The sequence below is a fragment of the Dasypus novemcinctus genome, chromosome 7 (genome assembly GCF_030445035.2).
Source record: "Dasypus novemcinctus isolate mDasNov1 chromosome 7, mDasNov1.1.hap2, whole genome shotgun sequence".
NCBI lineage: Eukaryota > Metazoa > Chordata > Mammalia > Cingulata > Dasypodidae > Dasypus > Dasypus novemcinctus.
This window is the reverse complement of record NC_080679.1, coordinates 97,960,013-97,973,392: the sequence shown is the minus strand read 5'-3', so window position 1 is coordinate 97,973,392 and position 13,380 is coordinate 97,960,013. Positions and strand designations below refer to the sequence as shown.

Sequence of the window (13,380 nt, the reverse complement as noted above, 5' to 3'; positions counted from 1 at the left end):
CAGGCACTCGTGGGCACTCAGCTCACTACACGGGCACTAACACCGGCACTGGCTCACCGTGCAGGCACGCTTTTCTTTTCTGACCAGGAGGTACCAGGGATGGAAACTTGGTCCTCCCATATAGTAAGCAGAGGCCTTATCACTTGAGCCACATTCACCTCCCTTGACCCGTGCTGTTTTTGACCTCTGTAGCTTTGTAATATGTTTCAAGGTTAGGCAGTAAGAATCCTCCCACATGTTTTTCTTTTTTAGGGATACTTTTGGCTATTCAGGTGCCCTTTCCTTTCCAAACGTGCTTTTTTCTGTTTCTGTAAAGTAGGCTTTTGGGATTTTGATTGGTATTGCACTGAATTTATAAATCAGTTTGTTCCTCCCTACTGCTCCCCTCCCTGTATTTATTTTTTTAGTCTCCAGGAAAGTCTTTGCTTCTGTCAGTGTGCTTTTATTTTAGTTGAATTTGGGAGGAGGATGAAAGTGATGGCAAGGTCAAGAGCTTATTTTTTATATTCACTGGATGCAAACACTCTTAACATTTGTAACTTCAATAAGAATTTAGTAAAGAATCTAATTATGAAACTAATTCTTCTGTTCTCAATTTATTGGTTAATGTGCCAAGTTTTATGGGCTTCCGAATGTCTATTTTCTCTAAATGTAAGAAACAGAACTAGAGTATTTGGCACATAATTGTTTATTGGGAAGTTTTTGAAAACCTTGTACATATTGTGCCTTATATGGTATGTATTTGTGAGACTAAATGTCTTAGACTTTTGTTCATTGTTGTTTACTATGGTTGAGTAGTATGCCAGAGTTATTTTAAAATTTTCTAATATGACACATCCTCTCTTTAGAATTTGTTGTTCTTGGATAGGATCGTTCATATTATCAATGTAATGGTTGATTGCATCGACTTTTCTCCATATAATATTAAATATCAACCCCAAGTTAAATGTAAGTATTTTTTTTTCATTCCTTTATTCGTATATTTTGTCATGACTGATTTGTTGTCAAGTGGTCCTCATTTCTTCTTATTGAATCATGCCATTTAGTAATTATATTATGTTCTTTTGTAGGAACATGTGCTTTCTCATAGCGTATATGCATGTATGCACACATACAAAAATAAAATGTCTTTACTCCTGATGACACAAAAAACAAATGTTATTCTAATATTCAAGACCACTTAGGAGTGATTTACTCCGTAATAGTGATTTTTATTTAGTTTTAGGTTAAATCTTGTCCAAGATTATATAACCAGTAAATAAGACATTGCAGTCAGGATAAAAACTTACATGCTGTTTTGATAAAGGATTGTTTTATTCAGGTTTCTATTTGTACCAGATAGCAAGGCTCTGATAATATAACAGCTTCTCTTTCTTTTAAAATTTAATTTTGAGCAGAGTTGGGTGTAGATAGCTCAGTGGTTGAGCTCGTGCTTCACATGTATGAGGTCCTGGGTTCAATCTCCTATACCTTCTTAAAAAAAAAAAAAATTTGAGTTTGTGTTTATGAACCAACAAAAGTATTTTTTGCCACATGCCACATTAACCATTTTACCAGTTAAAATTTTTAGAGAATTGAAATGGTAACTAGTCTGGTTTTTAAAAACTACATTATTTTGATTCTAAATTATTTTATAATAAATACTGAGCTTTTTAAATCTATTATTTGAGTCTGAAATAAAGTATTTCCATCTATATTACTCTGATAGTAAGGTTTAACCTACCAGTATTGGAAAATGCTTGTTTTTGAGATCAGTTATTCTGTTTAATTAAGATTGGGAACATGCTCAACTTTCCTTTTAGTTAAAGACTCTAAAGATTTGTAGAACACAAGTTTTTTTTTTTTTAAGGGAAAAAATTTTTTTGTTTTTACTTTTTTGTTAAATAGAGCAATATGAAGTGCTGAAAGTATGTTACAGGACTGAGCATTTCAGAATGAATGCCACAGAAATAAAGTTACAGATGTGTTTTAAATATTGATCCCAGCTTTTACTTCTGTCTGCCAGAAAAATAAAATTATACTTGAATATCGTAATTATAAAAATTTTGTATAATAAATATGAGATTTTGTAAGCCACCGAAGTTTGATACATGAGCAAGATGATAAAAGCCCCCTGTTGAGATAATTTTACTTATTTTTGTACTTCAGGAAAAAATCCAATAAATTCATGATCTGTAAACCCAAAACTAAAACATCTTTTTTTTTTTTTTTTTTTTGCTTAAGCAATGGGAATTTATTTGCTTATGGTTAGGGTTCGGGAAAATGTCCAAACTGAGGTATCAGCAAGGTGATGCTTTTGCCTTGGAGACGGACATCCTGATAATAGATTCCCGAGATCCTTGGGCCCTTGGCTTTGCCATCACCTGGCAGTGTTCATGGTTATGTCCTCTCCTTTCTTTTCTTGGTTCCATTGACTTCCAATTTGCTCCTCCAGGTGACTCTCTTTATAAAGCCTCTAGTAATAGAATTAAGACCCAGCCTTACTCAGTTGGGTCATACCTTAACTCAAAAACTTCAAAACTTCTGTTTACAATGGGTTCAAACCTGTGGGAATGGATTAAGATTAAGAACATTGTCCTTTACATAATTCAACCTAGCAGAGTTCTCTTGAATTGTTTAGTAGGTTTTTTTTTTCCCAAGCCATTTTTTTTTCCCACATGCAAAGCCCCCTCCAGTTTATTGTTTGTTTAATGATGTAATGAACCTGGGTATTTTTTTACTTTAAGACGTACAGTATATATGACTTACACAGTATGTTTTGATACTTATTTATAAAGCATGGAATGCCATGGGCCCTGTTGTTACTTAAATTTGTGAAAACTGGGAAGAAAACTTGGAGATTTCTTCAAGCAGAAGTTGAGAGAAACTGAATATTAGGAGCAATTGAAGGAAACAGGGATGGGCATAAAAATCACCATGGATGTTCACAACGTGGGATTAATTTTTTATTTCATAAACTCTGAATCGATTTTCTCTTACATCTGTAATCTCTTACCGTGAAGGAATGGATTCTTTAAGGGAAAGGCAAAGATTATCTTGAAGTGGGTATGATTTTTCTAAGTAAAACACCTGGAGTTACCGTATGTAAATAGGTATTTGGAGAAAGAGTTTAAAAAGGGAACAAAGGAAAATGGGACCGTTTTTTACAATTTTAAAAATCTAGTTTCTTTTTTCTTTCTGGGAAATTAGTTCTCTGACTTTAGTGTTTGTAGGGTTCAATGAACTACCAGGAAACTAATTTCTAATGGAAATTTCCTTATTTTAAAAACTGACTTCATTTTTTTTTACCGTTAACATATATAACGTTTGCCATTTTGAACTATTTTTAAAAATACAATTCAGTGGCATTAATTATATTTATAACATACTGCCACCACCATCTGTTATCAAGACTCTGTTAGTGCAAACAGAAACCCTGTACCCGTTGAAACAGTGACTCTTTCCCCATCCCTAGCTTCTGGTAAACTCTTAATACACTTTTTGACTCTGAACTTTTCCTAGATATTTCATAAAAATGAAATCCTACAATAGTTCATCTTTTTTGTCTGGCTTATTTCACTTAGGATGTTTTTAAGGTTCATCCATGTTGTCATATAAGTACATCATTCCTTTTTTTGTGACAATCTACATTTTTCTCTTGATGAACATTGGGTTGCTTCTCTCTCTTGGCTTTTGTAAGTAATACTGCTATGAACATTGGTTCACAAGTTACAGGAGTTGCAGTTTTCATTTCTTTGTGGGAAAAAAACTGACTTTTAAATACATTGATGGAACCTATCCTACGATATTGTACTTTTCTATATTTGTTGAAATCCTGAGAATTATAAAATTAAAAATGCATTCTATAATTCTTTGGAGAAAACTAGACCCATTTCCCTGGAATTTTTATTCTAAATCTACCTAAAAGCTTCCATTTGTATTTGACTCTCATTCTCCGATAATGTTCTAGTGGTAATTATCCATTAATGTTATGTGATTTTAAGGTTTATTTGTGTGTATCAATCTACAGAAATACTTGAATTAGATGTAGCGTGCATTTAAATGTGAGATCTAAATGTAAAGGTGGACAGTGACACTATTCTCAAAGTACTTGTTTTTAATTAGTTAAATTTTATCTTAGTACCACAGACACCTTCAGATTGGTCCAAAAAGAAGAAGGAGCCCCTCGGAAAGTTGGCTTCTTTATTTAAACTTATTGTGAGAGTGATTTATTCTTTCCACACACTGAGCTTCAAGGAAGTACATTCTGACACTCTCCTCACTGTCGGCATTTCAATTACCAGCATCCTTTCCAATGTGCTTGGACATATTTCTTTGCCTTCTATGATCCAAAAAATGTTTGCAACTTTGACGAGACCTCTGGCTTTATTATATGAAAATTCAAAGTAAGTATTTTGGACTTAATAGGTTTGAATGAAATGTGTAAAATTAAGATAGCAAACTTTTATGGTTTCCTTTCAGCATTTTAAAGGAGCAGGTAATACAGTGATCTTCACTAATGTAAAAAGAGTAGTTTAAAAAGTTTGGAAATAAGAGAGAAGAATTGAAAGACCTATTACCTTGACTACAGATCTCCCCTTTTCAGTGTAGTGCCTTTTTTTTTCCCCAGAATTGTTCATCCAGACATTAAATGTATGATTCATATGAAAATATATTTGGACACTGTACTCTCTAAGTGTATAGTGTATTGTGTGTAAATTCTACCATACATAAAAGAAGAATTTCATTCTTTTAATTACCTGCATAGAATTCCTCTTTCCTGTTGGTGGAGAGTATTTTCCCTCATACAGAACAATTGCACATGAAGATACGTGTGCATTGCCCTCATTTGCCATTAATTCTCCACAACAGGATCTTTTAAGTGAAATGGTTGGTTCACAGGGTATGCACATTTGAAGTTCTGATTAATCCTCCAAACGTTTATATTGATTTCATTCCTTTCTATGTTTGAATGGAAGCAAGCAGTGCCTTTAAAATAAAACCTGCCAAAATCCAAAGTAACGTATGTATAAAAGCATTTTCTTTTCACTTTAAAAGACTCCATTAGTGTTTCTTATAGCAAGCTCGTGGTTAGATCATAAGATAGATGGTCTTTTATAAATTAAATTCACAGAAAAGTGTTAGGACTGATTTTATCAAGCACAAAATAAACCTCAAAATGTATTAACTCTCCTTGAAAATCTTTTTTTATCCTTTATTTTATGAAAAATATTCATACTTTTAAACATAAAAACAGAAATATGTAACTAGTATTAATGTTTTGAGGTCTATTCTAGATGATGTTCTGTGGTTTATTTTTAGAAGATGGGTTTGTTCCATACTTAATATTGTTCTTGCTTAATGGCAGTCTATAATTTGTCTACGTCACTACACATACATGTCTCATTTTGTGGCTGCATTACCTTATTTTTAGATGTAGATATCGGGGGCGGCGGACTTGGCCCAGTGGTTAGGGCGTCCTTCTACCATACAGGAGGTCCGCGGTTTAAACCCTTGGCCTCCTTGACCCGTGCGGAGCTGGCCCATGCGCAGTGCTGATGCGCGCAATGAGTGCCCTGCCGCGTGCTGGCGTAGGGGAGCCCCACGCGCAAGGAGTGTGCCCTGTAAGGAGAGCCACCTTGTGTGAAAGAAAGTGCAGCCTGCCCAGGAATGGTGCTGCACACATGGAGAGCTGACACAAGATGATGCAACAAAAAACACAGATTCCCATGCCGCTGACAACAACAGAAGCGGACAAAGAAGACGACGCAGCAAATAGACACACAGAACAGACAACTGGGGTGGGGGGAAGGGGAGAGAAATAAATAAATGAATAAATAAATCTTAAAAAAAAAAGATTTAGATCTATAGTGTTAACTTTGTAAAATAGGAATGGTAATTCTTTTATGTATTTTTCCTCCCAGGTGTGATGAAGTCCCTAAAGTGTATAGTTGTTTGAACAACAAGGTAAAGATAAAGAGTTGTCCATAAACATACTTTCATAATGAAGAAATGGTAGGGTTTAAATAATTGTTTTCCTTCAACTTCATTCTGTTTTTTAAAAGTGGCTGTACTTCATTTTTAAATGGTAATATGATATAAAAACACTACAAGGATTTTTAAAAATGTATTTAATGGCATTCCCTTAAATTCATAGCACTCATCAACATCTATCTTATCTCTTGCTACACTTTCGTAAACAAAAGTTGTGTAGGCAACTATTGCTATTATAACTGATATGAAAACATTTTTTTCTGTTACTGGAAAAATAAGCTTGAAATCAAGATGTAATGTTAATCAGTTTATCACATACTATGACACCAAATTGTTACATAATGCCTTTTTGGGGATCATTTCTTTTTAGATGAAATGTTTTAGTACAATGTCCTTACATTAATTCACGATTACATTATATTAAAATGTATAGGAGATTTTAACATTAGATAAATTGAACCTTGCTAAATTAAGAAAAAAATTTACATGAGTTTATAAAGAGGCATATCTTTAAGAGACAATACATTTAAGGTGAAGGTTTAGGACTTTCTTGAAATCCTTTGGAATTTTTTCTAACTTTATTTTGTACATTTATAATTGAAAGTATAAACAATAATTTAAAAATGAAAAAATGCAGATAATAAAAACATTCATTTCTCAAATGTACTGGATACAGAAAAGTTTTTTTGGAATCATATAGTATGTAACACAATATATTTGGTTCATAGTAATATGATCATACAGTAACTTTGAAATTGAAAATTGAAAATGTAACATGCTGTGAGTTGATAATGTTTGTGCTTTTATTTTTTCACGTTTTTAAAAATATTGTTTCCAAATGTTACCCTAACAAAATTTTCCTTTTTCCTAGTTAGAAAAGCTGCTGGGAGAAATTATTGCTTGTCTACAGTTTAGCTACACTGGGATTTACGACAGTGAATTTCTTGAACAGCTCTCTCCTTTGTTATGTGTAGTATTTCTGCACAAGAATAAGCAGATTCAAAAACAGAGTGCTCAGTTCTGGAATGCCACATTTGGAAAAGTGAACTTGCTGTTTTATCCTGAAGATTTAAAGTATGCTAACAAAACTCTTAAACATATTATATTGTGGTAACATAAATTACATAAATTGATATATTGATTTTAATAACATTTTTGGGAATCTTTGCAGAGGATTCCTTAGTTTAAGTATTATTATTTGAGGTCCATGGTAATTAATAAACATTCTTTTACCTCTTGTTTTGGATCATAGGTTATCCAATAGGTAATTTTAAGAACAAAAGCAATAATTTATAATTAACCTTAATGGAAGAAAGAAGTGCAGGGAAATTGGTTATTGAAAGCTAGGTGATGCATATACATATGAACTTAATGCAGGATTCTACTTTTGCTTGAAATTTTCTATGATTAAAATTTGGTAACTAGAAAGATGACAGAAAAATTCAAATATTTCTATAATTTATTGCAGGCTTGGGTGTGTATAAGAAGAAATAGGCTTTACACCAGTTATATTTTGCTACCCTTAGATTATAATTAGATTTTTAAAAATTTTTTATTGGTACTTTTTGACTCAGCATATGTATTTATTTGTGTGTGTGTATTTTATATATATATATATATATTTTTTTTTTTTTTTTTTTTTTTTTTTTTTCGTAAAGACCAGTACTAAGACAAGCCAAACAAAAATTTCTACTTCTCTTGCCTGGTTTGGAAAATGTTGATGCTGTAGAGGAATCCAGTGGATCATATTCAGAATCAGTAAGATTTAATTTTGTTGTACTCCTATAGATAATTGAGTACCATGTTTACTGTAATTTTTAAAATATATAGATAGGAATTGTACTTTTTTCCTTTATTTATTTTAAAGATTTACTTTATTTATCCCCACCCCACCCCCATTGTTTGTGCTTACTGTGTGTCTGTTTGCTGTGTTGTCTCTCTTTGTGCTCATCTTTTTAGGAGACACCAGGAACCAAACCTGGGACCTCCCATGTGAGAGAGTGGTGCTCAATAGCTTGAGCCACCTCAGCTCCCTGGTTTGTTATATCTCTCATTGTCTTTCCTCTGTCTCTTTGCTGAATCATCTTGTTGCATCAGCTTACTGTGCCTGGCCATTGTGCCAGCTTACCTTCTCAGGAGGCATCAGGAACCAAACCAAGGACCTCCCATGTCGTAGACAGGAGCTCAGTTGCTTGAGCCACATCCATTTCGCTATTTTTTTTTTCACTTTGTACTTTTTAATTTTTTTCGCATGTTATGTATTTTTAGTGTATTTAGCATACTAGAAAAGCTTTGGCCCAGTGGCACTGTTTACATTATAGAGATTCAGACTTCACAAGAATAGGTGATGTGATTATAATAGATTAGCATTCATAATCAACAGATTGTATGTTTTTTACATTAATCAGTGAATCAGGTAGAAGTTTTCTTTTAACTTCGCTATTTAATATCCGGAAATACAAGTACAAAACCTTGTACAAGTTATTTATTACTGCATCATGATGAAATAATTCATTTATATTTTTATCAGAATCTGTTATCACCCAGCATTAGGGATTACCAATGGGATTTCTTACTAATCCTATGAGGGTTTTTTTTGGTCTGCGGTTGTATATTTTGTGTGAAGTGATATTACATTCACTCCATTTGCTTGAGGGTAAGAATTTAAAAAGATATTATTCACTGGTTTTGAATTCATAAAATCTGGACTCACATAAAACTTCGCCCAAGTGTTTTTGAGGTACTAGAGCTGGAGATTGAACCTAGGACTTTGGATGTGGGAAGCCAGCAGTCAACCACTGAGGCACTGGTCACAAAACCCAGCGACCTTCCTATGGGAAGCAGGTGCTCAGCCCTTTGAGCCACATCTGCTCCCCAGTTTATTGTAATTTTTTTTAAAAAAAGACAAAAGCTTAGATTGAGGAAATGGGTGTAGCTCTGTAGTTGAGTGCCTGCTTCTCATGCATGAGGTCCGGGGTTCAATCCTGGTATCTCTTTAAAAAACAAAAACAAAAAACTTAGATAAAATGTTCTAAAAAAGTGATAAACAAGTAAGCCCTGGATAGAAGATTTCTGTTACTGTCAGTGGTCTGGACTGTTGTTTATGAATTTAGGGCAGTAATTTTGATCACACTCTCTTTGTTTTTCTTTAATAGTCTTTTTTGAACTAAGGTGTTTTGTGTACTCTTTGACAAAAGTCTGTGATTGTTGAAATACATTGTTTGTTCCTTTGGACAAACTAGAAACAGTAATTCTAGTCCAACTCTAAACAAGGCCACCCTCCAGTTTTTTCATTTCTTTCTGTCAGAAAAACAATATTTACTCTCACCATTAAGACTAAGGTTACTTTGGGTAATAAAGAGCTTAATGTGTGAAGATCTAGGAGTATAGAGGAGTATAGGCGTGGGTACGATTAATATATAACCATGAGTTGGAGTATCCTTGGAAAATGTTTTTCTCTTCAGTACAGGTAGGTATAGTTATTTTCTATATAGAAACTGTCGAGGAAAAATGTTGTAGCTATCTAAGTATTCTTGGGTTTATATTTGGGCTGTAGTTAATTCTTATAAGGTAACCTATAGTTAAATCTTAGGAGGTTAACTAGACTAAAATGAAATGTGGCCTGCAATAGTCATATTCTCTTGTGAGGAAAAATGTGCTCATAAGTTAATATTCTCTATTGTATGTCATTTTTATAAATTATGAAATCACTTCAAATCTTCAGGAAAGTTAAAAGAATAATGCAAAAAAAAAAATACATAGAACTCCAATACACTACCTCATCCAGTTACCTAGTCTTAACTTGTAGCATTTTGTGGTTTTTTGCACAGGGCGGCTCTCCTTGTGGGAGCGCACTCCTTGCATGTGGGGCTCCCCTACACAGGACACCCCTGCGTGGCACAGCACTCTTCAGTGCATTAGCACTGTGCATGGGTCAGCTCACCACATGGGTCAGGAGGCCCTTGGTTTGAACCCTGGGCCTCCTGTATGGTAGGTGGACACTCTTATTGGTTGAGCCAAATCTGCTTCCCTCTTAGTAGTTCTACACTTAATTTTTTGAGGATCCACGAAGCTGCGGAACACAGCCATATTGTCTTCCATTGCACCTGTACCATTTTTATGTTCTCACCACCATGAATAAGTATTCCTTTTTCTTCACATTCTCTCCAATACTTGTTACTTGTTTTCTTTAGTAGCCATTCTAGTGGGTGTGAAGTTGTATTTCATTGTGGTTTTGGTTTGTATTTCCAAAATTGCTAATGATGTTGATCTTTTCATGTGTTTTTTGCCATTTGTTTTATATCTTTTTTGGAGAAATGCCTATTTCAAATCTTTACCCTTTTTCTTATTATGGGATTTCTTTATAAATTCTGGATATCAAAACCTTATCAGGTTAAACCCTTATTAGACATGTAGGTTCCAAATATTTTATTCTGTTGTGTAGGTTGTCTTTTTGTTTGTTTTATTTGGCTTTTATAAAGGATATTTATTTGGGGTAGAAGCTTCTGATATGTAGGCTGTCTTAACTTTCATGAAGGCGTCCTTTGATGCACAGAAGCTTAATTTTGATGAGGTCTCATTTATCTGTCTTTTGTTATTTGTTCTTTTGGTATAAAGTCTAAGAAACCATTACCTAACACAAAGTCTTTTTTTTTTTTTTTTAAGACAGACTTTTAGCCTTTAATTTTTTTCAATTAGAAATTATTTTTCTCATACATTGAATAAAGTACCAAGTGTCCTTTCTCTGGAAGGATTGTCCTTTAACCTTTCCGTCTCTGCCTCATTTCTGCAGCGGTGGAAGCAGCAGCCAACACAGATGATGCTTCTCCCAACTCAGACCTCTGGGGTCGTTAACAGCCACAAAGTCTAGTACAAAGTCTGAACATGTTTTCCTGTGTTTTCTAGGAGTTTTGTAATCCTGGTTCTTATATTTAGATCTTTGATCTACTCTGAGTTACTTTTGTATAAGGTTTCATGAAATAGGGGTCTCACTTCATTCTTTTGCATGTCGATAGCCAGTTTTATACCAGGGCCACTATTTGGACCCATTATTCTTTTCCTGAGTGAACTTGCCACCCTTGTCAAAAAATCAATTGGCCAAAGATGTGTGAGGGTCTGTTTTCTGAACCCAGTTTGATTCCCTTGTTCTTTGTAACTTATCTGTTTGCCAATCCCATGATGTTTTGATGACTGTAGTAATGTAATAAGTTTTAAAATCAGGGAATGTGAGTCCTCCAACTTCATTTGCTCTTTCAAGATGGTTTTTGCTATCTGGGACCCTGTATCCTCCAAATAAATTTGATAATTGACCTTTTCCATTTCTGCCATGGAGGCGTCTTGAATTTTGATTGGTATTGTGTTAAATTTGTAAATTGTGTGGGTAGAATTGGCATTTTAGCAATATGTAGTCTTCCAAAACATGAACACACAATGTCCTTCTGCTTATTTAGATCTTCTTTGATTTCTTTTAGTAGTGTTTGTAGTTTTCTGTGTGCAACTCGCTTTCATCTTAGGTTAAATTTATTCCTAGATATTTGATTCTTTAGTTGCTAATGTAAATGGATAGTTTTTCCTCATTTCCTCTTCAGATTGTTCATTGCTAGTGTATATACATTTTTTTTAGATTTACCTTTTTTAAAGGTTTATTATTTCTTCCCCCATTGTTTTGCATTTGTGTGTGTGTGTGCTTGCTGTCTGCTTTCTGTTTCCTGTTTCCATTCTCTGTGTATTCTTCTGTGTCTGCTTGTCTTCTCTTTGGGTGGCACTGGGAACTGATCCTGGGACTTTTCTGGAGTGGGGGAGAGGTGTTCACTCTCTTGCACTACCTCAGCTCCCTGGTCTGCTGTGTCTCTTATTCTTGCTTCTCTACGTCCCTTTGTTATGTCATCTTGCTGCGCCAGGTATCCGCACAGGCTGGCACTACTGCACAGTCAGTACTCGGCACAGGCCAGCACTCCATGTGGGCCAGCTTGCCTTTACCAGGAGGCCCCAAGGATTGAACCCTGGACCCTCCTCTGTGGTAGATGGGAGCCCAGTCACTTGACCCACGTCTGCTTCCCTACAAACACTTTTACATGTTGATATTGTACCTTGCCATTTTGCTGAAGTGTGGTTAATTAGCTCCAGTAACTTTTAGATTTTTTGGAATTTTTTTTTTTTTTTAAGATTTATTTCTTTCTTTTTTCCCCTTCACTTCCTCCTGCACTGCTGTTTTTGCTGTCTGTGTTGTCTTCTCTTCTCATTTTCTCTCCTCTAGGATTCACTGGGATTTGATCCTGGAGACCCCTGATATGGAGAGAAGTTCCCTGTCAGTTGTGCCTACCTCAGTTCTAGGTTTCTGCTGCACTTCACCTTGACTCTCTCCTTGCCTCTTTCATAATATGTCATCATCTTGCTGCTTGACTCACTTGTGTGGGCTCTGGCTTGCCGCACAGGCATGCTTTCTCTTCTTTTTCACCAGGAGGTCCCATGGATCGAATCTGGGTCCTCCCATATCGTAGGCAGAAGCTCTATCACTTGAGCCATATCCACTTCCTGGGATTTTTTTTGATATAGGATCCTGTGGTCTCTAAATAGTAAAAGTTTTCTTCTTCCAATCAGTTTGGATGCTTTTTAGTTCTTTTCCTTGCCTAGTTTTTCTGCCTAATTTTTTTTTCTTGCCTAATTTTTCAGTACAATGTTGGTTATTAGTGGTGACAATAGGCATCCTTGTCTTGTTTCATTTTTAGAGGGAAAGTTTTCAGTCTTTCACCATTGAAACCATGCTGTTTGAGGACGTTTCCTTCTATTCCTAGTTTTCTAAGTGTTTTTATCAAGAAGGAGTAATGTTTTGTTGAATGCCTTTTCTGTGTCAATTAACGATTGAGCGTGTGGGTTTTTTTCCCTTAATTCTGTTACTGTGATTTATTACATCAGTTGATTTTCTTAGGTTAAACCATCCTTGCCTACCTGGGATAAATCCCACTTGTTCATGCTGTGTAATTCTTTTACTGTGTTGTTGGGTTTGGTTTGCTATTATTTTGATGAGAATTTTGCATTTCATTTCATAAGGGATGTTGGCCTCATAGATTGAATTCGGAGTGTTCCCTCCTTTTCATTATTTTGGAACAGTTTGAGCTGGATTGTTAATTCTTGGAATGTTTTGTATAGTTTACCTGTAAAGCTGTTTAGCCCTGCCTGGTCTTTTCTTGGTTGGGAGATTTTTGATGACTGATTCAATCTCTTGTAATTTGTTTCTTGAGATCTTCTATTTCCTCTACTGCCTATGTAGGTAGGTTACATGTTTCTAAGAATTGGTCCGTTTCATCTAAGTTGTGTCTTTTTAATGATCTTTTTTTTATTTCACTGGGGTCATTTATAATGTCCCTCCTTTCATTTCTGATTTTAATTGAGTCTTTTTTCTTTGTC

At 34.7% G+C, this 13,380-nt stretch overlaps 1 protein-coding gene across 6 annotated transcripts in view; it reads left to right on the top strand.

Annotated features, from left to right (window-relative positions):
• Positions 1–13,380, top strand: part of RIF1 (replication timing regulatory factor 1) — a 66,585-nt gene that overhangs the window by 26,498 nt on the left and 26,707 nt on the right. For all 6 annotated transcript variants that reach the window (XM_071216438.1, XM_071216437.1, XM_058300934.1 and 3 more), the window contains exons 21-25: positions 849–948; positions 4,121–4,385; positions 5,904–5,946; positions 6,845–7,047; positions 7,632–7,731. In XM_071216438.1, the coding sequence (XP_071072539.1) occupies positions 849–948; positions 4,121–4,385; positions 5,904–5,946; positions 6,845–7,047; positions 7,632–7,731 (711 nt within the window). The remainder of the gene's footprint in view (positions 1–848; positions 949–4,120; positions 4,386–5,903; positions 5,947–6,844; positions 7,048–7,631; positions 7,732–13,380) is intronic.